Source organism: Mandrillus leucophaeus, unplaced genomic scaffold (genome assembly GCF_000951045.1).
Source record: "Mandrillus leucophaeus isolate KB7577 unplaced genomic scaffold, Mleu.le_1.0 Scaffold224, whole genome shotgun sequence".
Taxonomy (NCBI): Eukaryota; Metazoa; Chordata; class Mammalia; order Primates; family Cercopithecidae; genus Mandrillus; species Mandrillus leucophaeus.
The window spans coordinates 3,066,837-3,088,246 of NW_012102299.1; the positions used below are offsets into that span (position 1 = coordinate 3,066,837).

General features: G+C 35.8%; 1 protein-coding gene across 1 annotated transcript; it reads left to right on the forward strand.

Annotated features, from left to right (window-relative positions):
• Nucleotides 1-504: 504 nt before the first annotated feature.
• Nucleotides 505-14,303, forward strand: UTS2B (urotensin 2B). Its single transcript, XM_011981345.1, has 5 exons — nucleotides 505-815; nucleotides 4,744-4,842; nucleotides 6,066-6,103; nucleotides 7,560-7,650; nucleotides 14,209-14,303. The coding sequence occupies exons 1-5, from the start codon at nucleotides 713-715 to the stop codon at nucleotides 14,232-14,234; spliced, it is 357 nt and encodes a 118-aa protein (XP_011836735.1). The 5' UTR covers nucleotides 505-712; the 3' UTR covers nucleotides 14,235-14,303.
• Nucleotides 14,304-21,410: the final 7,107 nt, after the last annotated feature.

A 21,410-nucleotide genomic window follows, 5' to 3' on the forward strand; every position in this document is an offset into this window, starting at 1 on the left:
CCCGTCTCTACTAAAAAATACAAAAAACTAGCCGAGCGAGGTGGCGGGCGCCTGTAGTCCCAGCTACTCGGGAGGCTGAGGCAGGAGAATGGCATGAACCCGGGAGGCGAAACTTGCAGCGAGCTGAGATTCGGCCACTGCACTCCAGCCGGGGCAACAGAGCCAGACTCCGTCTCAAAAAAAAAAAAAAAAGATAAAGTGATAGTTGCAAATAACATCACTATCAGGAAGATGTCAAATGAAAGACATTGTTCCCATTTTCACCTGCCCTCTATGCGCTCAGCTTTAGTATTAATAAGATTTGAGATTAATTAATCCTGGAATCAGGAAATTAAACCATAAGTTATGAAAATCCAACAGTTTTTTATTTCAAGAGATTTTGCTTCATCCTTGTGCATCTATTTGAATGTGTGGGCATGCCTAGAAATGCCTGCTTTTAGTGAAATGGGCGGGTATGAGATGTATTGATTGGGTTCTTCCTGCCATTGACTCTCTAACGTACCTGTCACTTCTCCAAGTAGTGAATCATGTGGACAGGGTGCATTGCATTTTATTGGTTTCTTTTCTTTCTTTCTTTTTCCTTCATCCAGAGCATTCGTAACCGAGGCACATTTGCCTTTTGCAACTAAGCTGTACAGAATTCCAAAGCCATAGAAATATCCATTTTAACCTGGAAAGTCCTTTTCTTTGCTAGTCCAGAAGATTTTTTAACATGAACAAGATCCTCTCAAGCACTCTTTGCTTTGGACTCCTAACTTTGTCATCTGTGTTGATCTTTTTACAATCTGTGCATGGACGGCCATATTTTACCCAAGGTACGTGCACATCAATTTAAAATCCTGCAGGCAGGTAAATAATTCTTCTATTTCTACTTGAACAACTTTGATTTTTCTGCCATTGTTGAAATAATGTTGTAAGAAATAAATATTAGTTAACAGCCAAACCTTCCTTAAGTAGTTGCTGGTCAGAATTAAATGTCATCTTCAATGCTGTTCTTTTCAAGTAGATTAATTTTACCCAAATTAATTTTATCCAATATTGCACTAAATTCACTTCAACTATACTTTAAATATTGGGGTGCTTGTTTCTCATTTGTAGTCCATGACCAAAGATTGGGAATGTATCAATAGTATTATATTCTTCATATTTCAGAACTCTCTCTTGGGGAAAGGAAAAGGAGATTTTCATCTTACAAGACTATTAGTAAGTTCTTTCTGAAAAGAGAGTACAACAAAGAAAAATACATCAAAATAGAAACTTGTATTTGCAGAGATTTGCAGAAAATAAAGCATTGGGGGAAATCATAGCAGTTTCAGGAGGGCAATGCTAACACCTACATTACACATTTTTAATCACATTTCCAACATACTTAGGATACTTATGTGAAATGAAATAATTCCATCTATGACAGCTAGAAAATATACACCATGATAAAATTAGTGAAAATAAGTTTCTGCTCTTAATATTGTAATGTATATAATTTTTATTTAAAATTTTTGGTTCTTCTATAGAAAAGGTAGCTCTTAAACTGAGAATTCATAGAGCGAGATTTAGTAGTGATTTATTAGGCAAACAACCTAGCCTCATTGAAACTTTAATACATTTCTTTATGTTTCCAAAATAGTGACTTAAAGTAATGTTCTCTAATATCTTTTCCAGCCTGAAATTCTTGCTGTTTCTCTCATCTAACTGACTTCCTTGTCAGGAAGAGGGAGATAACCTTTTACTCTCAGCTTACTTAAGGGGAACTAAGGCAGAATGTAATAAATTTTGTTTACATGACATTAGATTGAGAAAAGAGATCAAGTTTCCAATTTCTGATTCTAATTCCATTTTACTAGACCTTGTTACCTCAGTCAATAAAAAGTAGAGTAGTTCTGTTGGCAGAGGAAATAAAATTGCATAATCCCTTATTATTTATTTATGAGGATTTTACCCATTGAAAAACAAGTAGTCTCAGGGACCTAAACACAAGCCTGGGAATCAAAGATTCTGGATTTTATCCATGACACTCACATTCTGTCTTTGGCCAACCACAATCATTGCATTTGGTCGGTCTCCATTGCTCTTTCTAGGAAATAACGAAATTTCCAATGTTTCTAACATAATGTAAACATGAGAGGAAAAATGTGATTATTTGCTGAAGACTTTGCAAAATTAGGATTAGGTAACTGTAATTTCTAATTTCATGTGTTTATGAAATAGAGAAAAATCTGCCTCTAAAGCATTTGCTAGATTACGGTTAAATAACATCTCTGACCTCAGAATGCCACACAGTTATATGCATGTATCACTGGCAGCACAGTGGAACTATTTCTCTCAGAGACCTCTTTGATCTCAGTTTTACTATATCTAAATAAGGAAGATTAAATTATTAATAAGGTTATTTTCTATCTAGATAGTCCACGATTAGAGTGAGCTCTTCTCCATGTATACATTTTTAAAATTCACTATTTGACTTCTTTTAGTCTTTTAATATAATTTTAAAATAAGCATTTATCTGCTGACATAGACTACGAAGTTGGGGTTATCAGCTTTTTTCTGTGTGTTAGAACTCTCCAAGACAAATGGCACAATCCTCCCAGCTTACATCTGGTAGGGACCATATAAAAGTGTGCCTGAGGGAATGAGCCTGACATGGGGCAAGCTGCCTAACACAGCGGAGGAAGAGAGAGTATCATGACCACGAAGATTATGGGAAATTTATTTTGGGGAATATAGTCGTTGTGGGAGTTTCCAGATTTCTTTCTGGTAAAATTTCTTGTCTCTATGCAGTCAAAATCCTGCCACGTAAATGGAAAGCAAAGAGACAACTAAATTTTTTAAGATTCAGTATCTTGAGTAGTAACGAATCACCATTTTCTGTGTAATATTTGCAAAAACGGTCTCTCATGTTGGAACAGCTTTGCCATCTCTTGTGTCAAATATATGTCTACACTCAGATATTTTATATTCAAATATTTCCTTTATTATGTTAACTCTGTTCAAAGATAGAAACATTAGGAACATCATTTTTTGTTTTAAAGCTATATCTGTTTTAAAACTAAGTGTGAAAACAAAAAACAAAAGACTCATTTTCTGTTGCTTCTTTTTTTTTAGCCAATATCTTAACTTCAGAAATCAACTTTTTAAAATTCCTTTTTAAAGTTTTTCTTCAGAGACTCCCATAAAAGAGGTGTTTTTTCTTAAGAGATAGTGATGAGGAATTTCTGAGGACAAAGAGTTATAGAGGTATAATTATTGGAAGCAAAACTAATAAAGAAAGGCAAATCTATCAGTTTTGTTTTTTGAAAAATGTTTCACTTAACTATGCAGAGGAATGGACTGTGAATTAAGGGGAAAAAAGCTTTAGATCCATACTCTTCTAGTTAGATTACTCTTAGTCACATACGTTTTCTAAATTGAAGGTAATGAACCTGTTTCTCTTATCATAGTTGTCTTTCTGAAACAAGTAATTATTATTATCTGGCTCTGAAATATCCTGTCTTTTTTTCAATGAAAACATTTTAAAGATTACAATTTAACATTTTTAATGAATGATTAAAATAAAAATTACATTATTTCATAATAATGTCTTTCTTTTAAACTGAACTATCTCTGAGAGTCTTTGTAAAATTGACGCTGAGCAAAATTTGATAATCTATTGGTATTTTAAATACTCAAAAGAAAATTTCACCAATAACTTTTATGTTTATGAAGCAAAGAAAATGGAAGAATTGAGCAACAATTAAGTGTCTTTGGTTAATGTAGAAAATTGTGATTCTGTCACCTACCCCAAATTATTCATTTTCTCCTTTTTAATTAGCCATGTAACTGTTTGAATTTATCAACTAACATTTTGTAGAGACAGGAAAGACAGGTGATTTTAAGAAATAGTCTAATCAACTTATAAGTCGTTTCTCTAGCTGAAACCATGTACTCACTCCTAAACTTAAATCTTATTAATATTGATTCTACTCACACTCTAACAGTACAAGAAGGCAGCGAGAAGAAAAAATGATCTTACAGAAATTATGTGATAAAGGTTTGATTTTTCAGGCCATTTCACTAAAGTTCATTATTATTTCAATTGAATTATTTGTCAATGGATATTTTTTGAATCTTCATGTTTTATAGCTTGCTAGAAGTCTCTTGTCTCAATTTCTACTCCAGAATGAAGATAATGATAGTACTGAGACATTTAGGCAGCTGAGGAATGAATGACTGTGAGGTAAATTGACAAAGATGAAAACATGTCAATTCGGAAGAGGTTGACACCATCCTAGCTCTGCCACAATCTTCCTTGGATGTTTTAAAGGAAATTCATGGTACATGAACTGGCTTATACATAAATGTGTATATCAAATAAAATCACAAAATAAAATGTTATTTTTTTCTTTTGAAAACTACTTTTAGTTTATACTTATGTTAAATGAAATAGTAGAACATTCTAGAAACAGAGATTAAAAAGAAGAAAGTAAAATTCACCTCCAATTCTCCTACACAGAAGTAATCACAGGAAAAACTGCAACCCTCCAGGTATATGCATATATTCTCTGTCTTTCTGTGTCTGTCTCTCTTTGTCCGTATTCATTCAATATATATTCAATGCTTTTTTTTAATGACCTATCCCTTTGGATTATACACTCTCTCTACATTTCTTTTGTTGTTAAATATACAAATTGATAGTTGCCTGCAAGACCAATTTAATTAGAAATATTTTCGGTGACTCAGATTGAAAATGGTGGTTTTTGATCATTACAGGAAACGAAATACTTCCAGATAAAAATTATCCAAATCGTGAGGAACTGTTGCTGGCTCTACTGAATAAAAATTTTGATTTCCAAAGACCTTTCAACACTGGTGAGTTAAGGATAAAGTCAAGCTCTATTTATTAAAAAATAACAGAATCTATTTTGTCTTGAGACTTGCTGTTTCTAAATGTTAATTGATATTAAATGAAATAATTACTCCTTTGTATGTTACACTAAAGATTTAAGTGTTTTTTTTTTGTTTTTTATTTATGTTAAATCCATGGAGTTATTAACAAATATTAAAAGCCTATTTTGGTCAATTCGAGGGTCCTAATGGGATTGGTAACCATATAGTTAAAAAAAAATGGTTACCTTTATTCATGTTTTCTTCTCATCTGTGCAATTCTCCACTAGTACCCCCAGTATTTTCTTTTATTAAATGTTTCAAAAATGTTATATTCATAGGTTTCTTCTAGAAATTTCACAAATTAACTGCAGCTTTGTTGTAGTTAATTTAGCATTATTTTAATCAAAATCTTTCAATTTTAGGAAATGATTAGAGTATAGATGATGAACGAAAAATTTAGGCTACACCAATTGAGATTATTTTTATTTGAAGAACAGAATAATCTGACTTACAAATATCCATCAGATTGTCTTCCAAGAAATGACTGAGATTTTGTCAGAAATTTAGCAAGTCTAGCCTAAGAGAAAATGTGACCAAATGATACTGTGCTACTCTCCCATACAACATCTGAAGTAGTCTAAAAATGTCTGTATTCATACCGCAAAATGCCAGTTAAAAGAATAACTTCATAAATACTTTTAAAATTCAGGGTTTTTAAACTAAAAGTAATATATTCCTATTGAAAAATAAGTGAAATTTATAAAAACAAAAAATTTGTACCCAAATTTTAAGACCTGGAGCAAGTTAGCATTAGTATTTTGGAGAATTTTCTTCTTGATTGAATTATGCATAGGATACATGGCCTGCTTTTCTTCTTCCCATTTAATGTTTTATGAGAATTTCCACATGCCAGCAAAAATGGTTTATTTCTAAATCATAGGTCATGTTAGAACTATGGTCTACTTTAGAAAAACTTTGTACTTATTGTTGAAAGTTAGATATTTCAGATGTCATAACTGATTGCATTTCAATACTATGGGCATTGAAAAAATATACTGGAGATTTTGTATTAGGAATGGGTGGATGATGTCAAATCATACGAAAAAGACCTGTGCTTTCTACATAAGATCCTAAACGTATGTACTGAAGCAAATTAAATATCACTTGCGATATATGTTTTTTCACATGACAAATGTGTCTTGCAGATCTAGCATTGCCTAACAAACTGGAAGAACTTAACCAGGTGAGAATGTGAAATACTTAAATGATCAATTTTAATAACAATTATAAGGGAATTTCTTCTTGGCACAAAGTTTTTTAAAAGAAATTATTAATACTACAATGTAAAACTTCTATTCCTGCTAAACAAAGGGTGAAGCTATTTTACAGGAAAAGAAAAATCAAATTATACTAACACAAAACAGAACAAAACTATGGCTGAAGTGATCTTTCTATATAATGTCTAGAAATCTGGATTCTAATTTTAGTTTTGCAATTACCAAACTATGAAACCTGGGGCAAACAAATTCTCTAGACTGAAATCTCCTCATCTGTAAAATGGGAGGCTATAAATAGATGGATGTTTTTGAAGTTATTGTTTTTAAACAGTGGGAATCTTTTCTCCCCCAAATGTTGTGTTTTTCCAGCAAATGAAACATGTAAAAGCAGAGCTGTTTGGCTTGAAGCAGCTGGTTTGAAGAGCCTGAAGTGCTGCCTTCTTGATGGGGGCCCCTAGCAACACCATTTTCTCTGTGCAGTTCCATTATTCTGCAAACCGTATGGCCGTTTGGGAGAGAGAATTATTCTCATCATTCTCTTCTGAGTAGCACCAACATGGAGATAAACAGTGGTTCAGGCTGAACCCTACTTTTGTAGTTAGTTCTTCAGGGCTTAAGGCAATTCATAACCTTGTTAAAAATTAAAATAAGTAGAATTCTAGATAGACATCTTAGGGCCTCAAAATACTTTTTCCTTCCAACTAGAAAAGACAAAAAAATTCAGGAAATCCAAGCATTGACATAATAATTTGTAGCTCCTTGAAAAGACCTGCTCATTATAGGTGACACAAAATAAAGTTCAAGTACACAGGCTGTATCTACAGGTTCCCCATTAACAGCTAGAGGTGACTTCCTTTTGCCCAAAACCTATTTCTTTCTGATCTTTTGTTGAGTCATGTACCTTTCCTAGTCAGCCCCTAAATGAATGTTCCCTTTTTTCTTCTCTCTTTTTTGTTTTTTTTCTTTCTTTGTTTCCATTTCCTCCTTTTTCTCTCTTCCTTTCTTTTGTCCATTTTTTCTCCTTTTTTCTTTCTTTCATCTTTCCTCTTCTTCAACAAAGAGCAGCTGTTTTTGTTTTTTTTTTTTTTGAGATGGAATCTCGCTCTGTTGCCCAGGCTGGAGTACAGTGGTACGATCTCAGCTCATTGCAACCTCCACCTCCTGGGTTCACACCATTCTCCTGCCTTAGCCTCCCAAGTAACTAGGACTACAGGTCCCTGCTACCATGCCTGGCTAATTTTTTGTATTTTTTGTAGAGGTGGAGTTTCACTGTGTTAGCCATGGTGGTCTCCATCTCCTGACCTTGTGACCTGCCTACCTTGGCCTCCCAAAGTGCTGGGATTACAGGCATGAGCCACCACGCCTGGCCAACAGCATGGCTTTATAGAAGACTAATTAATTATCATTTTACAGTTTTATCAGCTGGAAAAACTAAAAGAACAGCTAGTGGAGAAGGATTCTGAGATGTCCTATGCTATAGATGGTCTATTCTCTTCTCATCCTAGCAAACGAGGTAAGCTTTTATTTCAAGGTTTTAAGATTGACTTCCAAAAGATGATTTTTGCAGTTATTTCTGAGAGGAAGATGATTCAGTTGACATTTCTTAATCTTATGGTGGTGATCAATAAAAAGGTTCATATTAAAAAAATATATTCCGATAAAAGTGTTACCATATAAATGTATTTGAGCTTTCTGGTATTTACAACAGGGGGCAAGTTCACACTTCTCAGGTTTAAATAAAATAGGTCCCTATTGTATAAACTCTGGCTTACCCTTGCTATTTTGGCTTAAACACTGAAGCAGCAAAGACCACAAATAGAAAGAATCCATTTTAAGTCAATTTGAAATTTCACAGAATCTATTCTGACATAAGGGGAAACTTCATTGCTATAACACTTGTTCCAAGGTTCGATTCATAGCGTTTTATTTTAGAAAGATTACTTTTTTGGATTATGCTTTTGGATAATTTTTCCTAGGAAATTATTGTTTCTTACTGCCTTTGTTTTTATTTTTGAAAATTATCGTATTACTGTTTCTTTATTCATGTAGTGATGAGAGATTTCCTAAGGCATATTTATTTTTACTTGTCCCCTATACCAGATTTGTCTTTAACTTCTGTAAAATCATATTTTCACAATATTACTGAGGGAAGAAGGTGGACCAGTGTCAAGCCCTGAACACATACCAGACATTTTATATTTTAATGTCTCAAAATATAGTTATTAAGCATTCAGACTCTAGAGCTAGACTGCCTGGGTTCAAATTTTAACTTTGACTACTTACGCAACCTTGGAGAGTTATCTAATTTCTTCTGCCTCATTTTCTTTGCCTAAAAATGCGGATAATAATATTAATTTTCATGGGATTGTTGAGAGGAGTATATGAATTAATTTAATTTAAAATAATTCCTGGTATGTAGTAAGTACTATGTAAGCTTAACTTAAAAAAATTATTTTGATCATTATTACTACAATTATTTTCTACACGAATCCCATATGATGGCTATTAATATGACTTTTTTTATAGACGAGAAAACTGCATCTCAGAAGGGTTAAATTTCGTGCTGAAAATAACCCAACTGCTAAGTGACTTGGCTAGTAAGGCTGAAGGATAAAGTGGCAGAAGATGAAGTGGAGGGTAGGAGGGAGGGAATTTAGTGACTTTTTTTTTTTTTTTTTTGAGATGGAGTTTCACTGCCCAGGCTGGAGTGCAATGGCAGAATCTCAGCTCACTGCAAACCTCTGCCTCTGGGGTTCAAGCAAGTCTCCTGCCTCAGTTTCCCAAGTAGCTGGGATTACTGGTATACACCATCACGCCCAGCTAATTTTTGTATCTTTAGTAGAGATGGGTTTCACCATATTGGTCAGGCTGGTCTGATTCGGGATATATTTTGAATAAAAGTCAACGAATTTTGCTGAAGAATTACACATGAAGTATAAAAAATAGGCAGGTGTCAAAAATTACTCCAAGGTTTTTGTTTTGAGCAACGAGGAACAAAGGACAGTTTCTGTTTATTGAGCCAAGGATAACTGGAGAAGAAAGTACAAGAGAAAGATTGAAATAGAGATTTGTTGGACCTTTCCTGAATCAGTATAGCTTAGGCTATTATGTGTTAACAGTTTTAATCTAAATCTCAGAGACATAGTGTAATAAATCGAGAATCAAGTCCAATGCTTGTAGCACAGCACCGCTCTATTCTGTAGCCCTGTCATCTAGAATGTTGATACAGCTTAACTGCCTCCAACATTGCAAAACAGAAGAGGATAAAGGATACATCCCAGCTTTCAATTGCCTCAGTTCAGAAGGGGCACACATCATTTCTACTGAAGTCCATTGGCCAGGATTAGTCACAGACTACCACCAACATAAGGCAAGGAAGGTTAGTAAACATAAGGAAGCGTTTATAGTACTTGGTGAGCACTGCCTCTATCATAGTCTATCCTTCGATCTCTTCTTAAAAACATAGACTATTCTCAACTCATTCTCATTAGAGACAACCCCAAATCTCTACTAGTAACTGCACTCAGCACAAAGAACAGGCTTTGCAGGATACATTTACTAGTCTTCATCAGATATAATGTGGCCACTGTTTTTTTTTGAGACGGAGTGTCACTGTGTAGCCCAGGCTGGAGTGCAGTGGCATGATCTTGGCTCACTGCAACCTCTGCCTCCCGGGTTCCAGCTATTCTCCTGCCTCAGCCTCCCAAGTAGATGGGACTACAGGTGCCACCACCAAGCCTGGCTAGTTTTTTTGAATTTTTAGTAGAGATGGGGGTTTCATCATGTTGGCCAGTCTGGTCTCAAACTCCCGACCTCAAGTAATCCGCCTGCCTTGGCCTCTTAAAGTGCTGGGATTACAGGCGTGAGGCACCATGCCCAACCAAGCTACTCTTCATTCACAGACCTATTAACTGAAAAGAAGAGTTATTATTCACCCCATACAAATCCAACAGTTAGCAGAGGAACAGAGAAAGGATAATTGCAATCAACGGCAACCTGAACATACTGCCTGCCAATCTGCTCTTTTCCAGCCTTTCTTCTAGGAGCTCTAGGCACATGGTCTGAATCCCAAGCTGTTGCAGATGCCAGTTTTACCACTTATTTTGTCATTTAATAAAATACCTCTTAATTTTTCAAACCTATGATATCAGTTTCCATATCTGCCATTAATGAGTTGCTGATACTGTGTCAGATTTTAGGTATGTTTTAGAGCAGCACCCTCACTTCACGTTATCAAACTGTATATTGGGATATGCTAAGCAAGCTAACAAAATAGCCTTTAAATCTCAGTGCTGCATCTTTCTATGATTTTGATCGAGTTTACATAAAGTCTTACATATGCTGATTATTTTTCCTTCACTTCATGCATACACTATGTGGAACACATGGTCTCCATGTACCTATAGTAGGACAGGAGACAGATGAAGCAGGTAAATATGCTTTTAACTGCCAGAGCTATGCATATGATCCCAATTTAACTTATTGGGGATGTGGGATCCCTAGGAAATATAGAGAATGTTTAGGAATAGTTGAAGAGTTGTATTCCTACCACATGTTTTGGGTTTGTTATGCCATAGATAATAAAATCTTCCAGTAGTAAATTGAGTAGGAGATTAAATGTATGTATGAATTTGAAGTTAGTGAATATGAATTTATATCTCCAATCAGCCCAGATTAAAGATACACATTTGACAGTTATCCGCATAAAAATATTGTTTGGCATTGTGAAGAGACCATCTAGGGAGTGACTCCAAATATAAAGAAAAGGTATCTAAAGACTGAGGCCCAGATCATTCCAAGGGCAGAAACTGAGCAGATGAGGCAGAATCAACAAAAGAGGCTGAGTAGGAGTAGGTACAAGGAAGGAGGCAAGAAAGCAACACCCAGAAGTCAAGTAAAAAAACTGTTTCTGAGCGAGACTCCATCTCAAAAAAAAAAACAAAACTGTTTCCAGGAAAAAGGAGTTCAAGTCTATCCAAAGCTATTGTTACCAAAACACCAGGGGTTCAGTCTAGGTCCTGCAGCTCACTCACTGCCCAGAAAGCTGATCACTGAGACAAGTATTGCCAAAGAAGAAGGCTTTAATTGGGTGCTGCAGCCAGGGAGATGGAAGCTCAGTGTCAAATCCATCTCTCTAACTCACTAAAACTAGGGTTTATATAGCAGGGAAGAAATGTAACTATGTGTGAGAAAGGCAAGGAAGCAATCATGATGAATGAGGGGTCTAATATCTCGTTGTCTGGATGTGGTGATCTCGTGAATTTCAGTTCTTTGATACTTTTTTTTTTTTTTTTTTTTTAAAAACAGAGTCTTGCTCTGTCACCAGGCTGGAGTGCAGTGGTGCGATCTCTGCTCACTGCAACCTCTGCCTCCCATGTTCAAGCGATTCTCTTGCCTCAGCCACCCAAGTAGCTGGGACTACAGGCATGCAGCCACCACCCCCAGCTAATTTTTGTATTTTTAGTAGAGACAGGATTTCACCATGTTGGTCAGAATGGTCTCGATCTCCTGACCTCGTATCTGCCCACCTCGGCCTCCCAAAGTGCTGGGATTACAGGCGTGACCCACTGCACCCTGCCCTTTGACACTTTGTTTGAGAGGCCTAAAGGTGGTTTCCTGAGGAAGAAACTCAGCTAAAACAAATACAAGCTTTAAGCTTTAACAGCAGAAGGGTCAATTTCTGATTATCCAAAAACAACTGTCTATGGGACTATTGGGCTGGTTTCACTATGATAGATCCATTAAAATGAGGACTGAGAACTTCCAGTCGAATTCAGTGGAGGAAAGGTCATTAATGGCCTTGCCAAGTATTGTTTGGTGAACTTTTTGTTAAAGAAAACATGACTATAGAACTGGAACCACTGGTGATAGAAAATTATCTTAAAGAATTTTGTGCTAAGGAATAGAAAAAATTTTGGTACATCAGCTAGAATGATTTGAAAGCATCCAAACAAAAAACAAAAACACAAAACCCTTTTTGTTTATTTTTAAGCAAGTAGATACTGCAACATGTTTGTAGGCCAGGTACCAGTGGCTCACACTTGCAATCCCACTACTTTGGGAGGCCAAGGCAAGAGAATCACTTGTGCCCAGTCGTTTGAGACCAGCCTGGCCAATATAGGGAGGCTGTGTCTCTACAAAAACATTAAAAAATTAGCCTGGTGTGGTGACCCACGTTAGTAGTCCCAGATACTCATGAGATTGAGACCGGAGGGTCCCTTGAGCCCAGGATTTCAAGGTTGTAGTGAGTTATGGTTGTGCCACTGCACTCCAGCTTGGGTGACAAAGCTGAACATAACCCACATTGCACATCAAGTGTTCTAATGTTGCCATAACTAGAGACTAACCACTGCGAATAACAACATATGAAGATGAAATAGACCCAGAAATCCAGCTTAAGAAAGTAAAAACTTACGCTTACTATGAAATATTGTACCTTTCTTTAATCTTTTAATATATTGTCGATAGAGATCTGCTACAAATATAGCTATTCAACTCCTAGCGTCATGCTAAAAACAGAGAATACAAGAGTTAACAAGACAGCCATTAAGTGACACCAGAAAGTTGGTCGGGGTTTTACTTTATGTAAATGATAACTGGTGCACGCTATAAACATTGGGGAATTGGCTCTACCACCAATATGACTCATGACAGTTCCCTTTGACCACATCCAAAAAGTTCTCCAAACTATATTCCATTGTATATTTAACCGAACTGTTCATGTGGTATAAGTCTTGGCTAAGTGTAAGTTTATGTTCTTCTGCCAGACTCAGATATTCAAAGGCATCTGAAAGGACAGAAAGAACAGTGATGATAACTTTCCAAAGCATACTATAAGAAGAAGATTGGCCAGACATGGTGGCATGCACCTGTAGTCCCAGCTACTCAGGAGGCTGAGGTTAGAGAATCACTTGAGTCTGTAGCACTCTATAATCATGCCTATGAATAGCCACTGTGGTTCAGGCTGGGGAACATAGTGAGAGGCCTCATCTGAAAAAAAAAAAAAAAGACTGAGAAAAAAGAAGACGGTTAGATTAGTGGGTGAGGCGCCTCACTTCAACGTCTGAAAATAGACTTCTGCTTTTGCAGGGTTTGAATGTGGCTTCTAAGGGAAACTGTGGCTCTTGAAGAAATGAAAAATAGACTCTGAGTGATATCATAACACTGTATATATGTGGTGATAAACACAGGGGCTACAGTGTATTTGGGGAGGAAAACCTGGGCAAGCAGATAGAAATTTATCATTCATTTCAATGAGAGATTATATCTTTTTCAAGTCTTTTTCACTGTAAATACTGCTGATCAACAATGAATCAAAGACCCTTCTCCCAAGGGACTTAGTTTTATAAGGTCGTTAAGTAAAAGGAAATTAGAGAAGCTGATAATTAGCCAGATGCAACTTCTCTAAGTCAAGTGATCGGTAACAACCTACAGAAGGTTTAAAATGATTCACTTATATATTTGAAGATTGAAATGCCAATATATTTGGTTTGATTTCTCTGAAGAATCATTTTATGATCAGAGTGGGAAGGCTAAATGTGATGATAAATGAAGTTAATTAAATATCATTTTATGGTCTGCAAAGTGACCTTCAAACTGTCTTCCTTCCTTTTCACTCAATAAATAGACTGTCATTAGCACTGCTTTTTTACTTATGTGACTTTCTTTTTGGTATTTCAGTTACCTCAAGTGTAAAATAGAGGGATGAATCTCATAGGGCAGTCCATCGAATTCTCTAGACTGTATTATATGTATTATAATGTACAACAGTGCTGTCCAGTAGAATTTTCTGTGATGGGAACATTCTCTAGTTTGTACTGCCCATTATGGTAATCACTGGCTACAAGTGCTACTGAGCACTTGAAACATGACTAGTATGATGGAGATGCTGAATTTTTAATTTATTTAATTGTAATTAACTTAAAGATCCACATAAGGCTAGTAGCTACCACATTGACTGTCCCTTTTAAAAACTTCACTCTCTCATCGAGCCACACATAAGCTATTGATTCAAGAGAAAGTTTTATCAAATATTCTTCTAATAAAAAAGGTATTTTGTTTTCTTCTTTAGCTTGCTTTTGGAAATACTGTGTTTAAAGCTTTTTCTCAGGATGCAAAGAAAGATAAGAATATCAGGAAAAGATATGTATCTACCCACTCTACTGTTTACAATTGTAGCTGTTTCAATCACAAAGAAACTGGCATTTATTCTGCATATGATGTTTTCACCTTGTTCTTGTTACTAAGTCAATTGTAATAAGCTTAAGGTTTATGTTGTGAATAATCACTAATCAGTTGCACTTTTGAATGGCATGTCATTATCAAAATGGGTTTGTAGAGCTAGAGTTGAAAATGCTGTATCTATTGTATGCTTTCTATAAACTCATTGCTCATGTAAAGTTTTGTCCTGTTGTGACTATGCTGAACTATTAATTAAAACATTTTGAAAAGCATCTTGGAAGGTTAAATTATGTTGTCTCATGTTACATGGCAAATATGCATTATTGTTCTTTCTCATTTTTATGACTGTGTTGGCCACCTCTCTTTTCTATGAATTTGAACAATGGTCATTGAGACTACCCCAACAAATGAATACATTACTAAAGGAGAAACAGATTTATTAAACTCTGGGGAAAAAGTACTAGATGTCTTAAAGATAGAACGTTAAGAAAATTTTCTTAAAATAATGATTTGCCTTTTGTTTTCTTAATTTTCATGTCTGCCTTCTCCACAACATGAGAAATTATTTGAGACTCTCAGCATGCTTGTAAGAGTTTAGACACAATGTGGTTTAAAAAACCCAAAAAACAAAAAACAAACAAAAACAAAAACAAAAAAACAAAAACCACAAAAACTCGTTGGCTTTCTCTTGATTAGTTTTTGTTTCACGTCTATACATCATACTGCCCTTGCTTACATCTAAACAAATTTATTTAGTCAATTAAAATTTGGATAGTCAACCTCAATTTTGTTTACAATCTGTGCTGGCACAAATATATAGCCAAAGTAACTTTTCAATGAAAGAATATTAATGGCTAGCTTACTCTGTGATAGCTGACCAGATCAGTCTACGTACCACCCTTTACAATATGGGGAGGAGAAGATACAGTTTAATCTACGTAACATTGTGTGGTGCTTAAGATAAAGCTGTCTTATAAGATAAAATGAAAAATACTGCTTAATCTATTTAAAAAAATTAAGGGGCCGGGCATGGTGGCTCACGCCTGTAATCCCAACAATTTGGGAGGCCGAGGCGGGCAGATCACCTGAGGTCAGTAGTTTGAGACCAGCCTGACCAACATGGAGAAACCCTGTCTCTATTCAAAATACAAAATTAGCTGGGTGTGGTGGCACATGTCTGTAATCCCAGCTACTCCGGAGGCTGAGGCAGGAGAATCACTTGAACCCAGGAGGCGGAGGTTGCCATGAGCCGAGATCGCCCCACTGCACTCCAGCCCGGCAACAAGAGTGAAACTCGGTCTAAAAAAAAAAATAATTAAAGGCTAGGCCCAAAGGCTCACACCTGTAATCCCACCACTTTGGAATGCGGAGGTGGCAGTGGAGGGCATCAGGCTTAAGCCCAGGAGTTTTGAGACCAGCCTGAGCAACATGGTGAAACTCCATCTCTATAAAAAATACAAAGATTAGCCAGGAGTGGTCACATGTGTTTGCAGTCCCAGCTACCTGGGAGACTGAGGTGGGAGGACTGCTTGAGCCAGGGAGATGGAGGCTTCCGTGAGCTGCGATCGCACCACTGCATTCCAGTCTGGAGCAAGACCATTTTTCAAACGACAAATGTGTTATAATAAATAAAGATGAAAACTCCTGCTTTCATCATCTCATGTTTATTAACTTTGGAAAAGTTGAACCATACTGAAGCATCTTGACCCTTTCGGCATAAAGGGTACTATCATTCAGAAAGCTTTTCATACTTTTTCCTTTTAGAAGACTCTATTAAGTTATTTTTTCATAATTTGGTTGAAGAAACTTAATTCCCTAAAGCTATGAACAGATTAAAGGTACAATCTGACAGACATTTTGTAGTGTGTGTAAATTTTAGGACAACATAGCCAGGAACTAACATCCTCTTATGAAATTTGATTATGTAATTGACACTAGAACCCAGAACTCCGTATACATATATTCATTTGCTGTATAAAGCTTCATGCAGAAACAAACAGGAAAAAAGTAATGCATTATTTTGAAATGAAACAAAAGAGTCCCTTCAAGTTGAAATACAGTTGGATTAGTAATACCTAACGCCTTGGATAAGTAAGTGAGATGACTTGTCATATTCTTAACAAAAATTATGTCTTAATTTACTGCTATGTTAAAAGAATAGCCCCATTATTTAGTATATCGCTGACTTATTTTCTATTCTGAATGAAGTAATACTAAAAATTAAAATATGAAATAAAATGAGTTATAAGTGGAGAAAATATTTTCTTCCCTTCATGGAAATTGTATATATATTATATTAGGAGAAAACATATTACACATGAAACTATAGCATAAATCAATATATTGTGACTTCTTGTTTTAATTAAATTGGATGCCATAATCTAATTTTGAATTAAAAATAAAGAATGTAGGAAATAGATTTGCATAATCCAACTTCCAATATTTACCATGAGAAAGTTTTAGGCTAGAGTAGGTTTTAATACCTTTCGTCAAAGCACAAAGCAGAACCCAGTTGGATTAGAAGCTTACAGATATCCAAATGTGAATACAAGGAAAGAAAGAGCTTGTAAGCAACAGGAGCATTTCTATAGTTCATCACAAGGTTGGGGAAAGGCAGACAAGGATATCATAACTTCTTAAATAATTCTTTCAAATCATGAGTCCTCCAGGATGCTTCCCTATATGCTATTGCTAGCTTTCTAACACACATTTATGAAAAACAGAATTGGTTAGTTTTCCCAAAATTCACTTCTCTTTGCTACAGCCCTCTACCATAATTTGAAAAAAAATTTTATTTACTATTTTTCCTAAATTAATTTTGAAGACTTTCAATTTGAAAACTGTCCAGAAAAACTAAGAAGTTACATACAAAACCAATATATATTCTAAGTACACATGTTCATTTTTTTCACCTCTTTTTGCCTCTTTTAAACTTTATCTTTAAAAAGCACATTGGATAACTGAAAAATTCATTGTTTATAAAGGTCAATTTCTTAGTTTAACTCTTTATCTAATTTTTTTTGTCATGTTTCTTTGAGTTTATTTTATTCTTTGGATCACAGAAGTCCATTAATTTTTAGTTAAGATTAGCAATTGCCCATTTCTCTCTTTTTCCTTTCATATGAAGACACCTTCTCACAGTACTCTCTTTTTATGCTAAAATAAGCCTTTGCTCTACTGGCCAAGCCTTTTCTCCTCCCACATATCAGACAGTGATTTTTAGGGTTTACAGAGGAAGTGTTTTTCAGATGCTTTATAAACTTCTGCTAAGTAACTTATGATGAATCTCTGTTCCATAGAAAGTTTTTTTGTGTGAAAAAAACTTCACTTGAGAAGAGTTTTGTGTGTTTTCAAGGTATATCCAATGCACAATGGGCCTATGTGTCCAAGCTACAGTAACATCATAGTTATTACTGAGAATTGAGCTTTCTACAATACCAAAACTTACGTTTTAATAAGCCATTCAAAAATAATCTGAATCATTTTAAAGAAATCATTCTCAAAATCATTATGCTCTTCAATTGAGTTAAGGATAATAAGGCAATTGAAGCCAAATAAGCCAATATATGACACAGAGTAAACAGTTTCTTAGATGAGTCCAAGATATCAAAAAAATCACATTGTACTATGCTGAAATGTACTGAGCTAAAATGATGTGTGCTTAGCTGGCCCTAACCTGTTATGGTGGTTTACTACTTGGTGGTAATTCTTTGACTTCCCTCCTACTTTCATTTTTACTTCTGCGTGTACTTATTCCACTCCTAATGAGACACTGCTTCTCTTAACTATCAGAGTTTAGAAAAATGGAAAGTTTTTAGGGGACAAAGCATATCTACGTTTGACAAATGAGTAATGTCCTTCACCTTCTTAATTCTAAGGCAATATGCTCATTAGGGCTGTGTTTTATTTTTCTGAACATGATTGAAACTTGAATATGAAAAGAGAAGCCTAATTTCATAGTTGTTACCAATCAGGCTATTGGAAAAATGGAATACAGGGAAGTGAAAGTACTTAACAGAAAATATACAGCACTGCCTTTCCTTATTCCCCAATAACAAACAGATTATATCTAAATTTTACAGAAGCAAATCTGTCTTTTGTTATTATTCTTTGACTACAAACATGTGCATGGCAAATCCATACAGACGGCATTTCACTGTGTTGTGTTTTTAATTATTATTTTTAAAAGTAAGGTTTAAGGGGAAGTTAACCATTCTTGAATAATTAAGATATATAATTTTTAAATGAACATGTATCAAAATGATTTACACAATTTAATTGAAGCTGTAACAATGCTGTAATGTGATGGACTGAAGTTCAAGCTTTGGAAAGGATTTGCAGAAGGTCAGTTCCTTGAAAATGTAATCATTAAGAAGTGTGAATGACTTCAGTGAAGAATCTTCCACATTTCTGTGACATTTCACCAGGGAAGTTGCATCTGCAAAAATGAAAGTTGAGATTGTTAAAGCTAATGAGAACTCTGTAGATCAGGTGGAAGTCCATCAACTTCACGTGAGAAGAGTGAAATATTTAATTACATGCTGTTCCATTATAGCCTTTATTTACATGGCACATTTTTATTTTGAAGATCATAATGCAAAATAACAATTTCAGTTCAAAATGCATTAAAAAGAATATTTTAAACATATAAGCTAAGTGCTTATGCTTGTTTTAATAAAAATTATAAAAAGTCTTTTTCACAACTCCTTTCTTCAAGTACCAACTATATTCTATTTTGCTTGAGTTTTTAATCTTTGTTCAAAGGATACTGCCATGACAAACAAAAGAAGAACAAAGAAAACCTGAATACTACTTTCTGTTTATTGTAACACATTGAAAATTGTATATTTTGCACATTCTACCAAGAATCCCACAATATACTGCCATTTAAACAAGATTTCTGCTGTGTTTGAGTTATATTAATTTATTTGAACAATGGTATGCCAACATACATCAATGTAAATCTAAAATAAAAATTGTCAGTATAATTCAGCAACATGTGTCTCACCTTATAGGAAGAAAAGTCTTAATGGATGTGCCAGCAAGTGGTAGCACAATTAATGGTCACGTTTCTTTTCTTTTTTCTTTTTTTTGAGATGGAGTTTGCCCAGGCTGAAGTGCAATGATGCGCGACCTCGGCTGGTTGCAACTTCTGCCTTCCGGGTTCAAGCGATTCTCCTGTCTCAGCCTCCAGAGTAGCTGGGATTACAGGCACGTGCTACCACGCCAGGCTAAATTTTTGTATTTAGTAGAGATGAGGTTTCACCATGTTTGCCAGGCTGGTCTCAAACTCCTGACCTCAGGAGATCCACCCACCTCGGCCTCCCAAAGTGCTGGGATGACAGGCGTGAGCCACTGCGCCCGGCCAGTAGTCACATTTCTAATTTTATCAGGTTGACATTCTGATTTCAATGGCACAGACCTAAAACTTGCTAATTTCATCTAGAGAAGCTAGGAAAATTTAGACAAAATATTTCTTTGAATTTGAGTTGCTTAGAGCTAAAGTCTACTAAAAACTCGAAACTTTGGTACAATGTATTAATGATTTCAGAAAGCCATTGCATAAATACCAAATTATCGTCCTTTTGAAAATACGTATCAGAGAAGAAATTAGTGTTTGGTCTGGGAACTAGCGACGGAAATCAAAATATTTTACCCAAAATATACTTCTTTGACTTATTTTGAAGCGGCTCCACAAAGCTGTTTTTTGTGGGGGAAATTTGCATCTGTGGAGAATTTGCGTTAATGCAGCCAGCCCTCCTCTTGTCTAGATCTAGGGAAGATTAACTGAGAGTCTAATGCTTTTAGAGGTCAGAAAAGAACATTTGCCATCTATTCTCTCTGAGGGCTGCTGGGTTTTATCTACATAACAAGACTACCTTTGCTAGCCAAGCCTCTTTCCTTTCTCTTTCCCATAACCTCTCTTGCCACTAAAACCTGTTTTTGGCCATGCTCTGAGCCTGCATTCTTTCTGTAACCTCAAGATAATACATACTTTTTTGTACACCATTGGTAGATTGGGTCTTCATTCTGAAGGCTCCCCTGCATACACATTAAATAAAGTTGTATCCTTTTCTCCTTCTAATCTTACATCTGCCGCATGTCAGTGATTTTCAGCAAACTTTCCGAGGGACAAAGGTTAAAGTCAGCCCTTGGCACCTTCCGTTTGGTGCAGTGAGCAGGGAGATTAAAACTTCACCCTGCCGGAAGTCACAGTTATGAGAACCCAAGACCTAATCTGCTGGCAAAAAGAGTAAGAATTTCTTACCAGAAAAGCTCCTGGCCTCTGTCTCTCTCTGTGTAATCTGGTCAGGGGAATGGTAAAAATCACTGTTTCCTCTGCACAATTTTGAGTAACGTGAGACAAAGATTTATGTGATTTAACTTGGGGTATAGCATCTCTGGTGTACTTTTTGGTACTTTGTGGTATGAACATTCATATTGTTTGATCTCTTTCCTCCCAGAAATAATCTTTTCCTTTGCCTCTGTCTTTCTGTGTTGTTCATAAAGAGGGATATCAAATAAAGCTCCCTCGTGTTCAGTTTTATGTCCTGGAGAGCCTGACATCGCACTGAGTGGGAGCATTCTTTCCTGGTCCCCACCACCCGAAGGGCATGATTTTTGGGTCACATCAGGTGGTCATCCTAAAAATGCCTGGGAACCCGACTTTTTTTGTGACCAATCTCCCAAGCTCTTGGGGGCGGGGGTTTGTCATAAGAAGTCCCGTCCATAAGGGGCTTTTGTTTTCTCAGCCCTTGTTGCCTGGTTAATGCTGGGAAAGTCCAATCCCAGGAGGGGACACCTGGTGTCACAGATGAACATATCTGTGACTGGCACCCCCCCTCACAAATCTGTGGGTTTCTTAATATCTGTGGCAACAAGAGTCTTTTGCTATCTTAGCCTGTTTCTAGGAGTGAGATTTTGCTAGGGGAATCTTTGGCATTGTTTCTTCTATGCCCTAACATTACATTCCGGGCTTTACATGAAGAGGCTTTTGGATTGAGTTGTTACTGGAATAAGTACACCACTGGAAATCTTAATTGTCAGTGGCCAGAAGACGGATCCTCTAAGTTAGACTAAAATTCCTAAATT

Coding starts and splice junctions, on each gene's coding strand:
- UTS2B (XM_011981345.1), top strand. CDS start 713: ATGAACAAGATCCTCTCAAGCACTCTTTGCTTTGGACTCCTAACTTTG. Junction 816..4,743: donor ACGGCCATATTTTACCCAAG/GTACGTGCACAT, acceptor TGATCATTACAG/GAAACGAAATACTTCCAGAT. Junction 6,104..7,559: donor AACTGGAAGAACTTAACCAG/GTGAGAATGTGA, acceptor CAGTTTTATCAG/CTGGAAAAACTAAAAGAACA.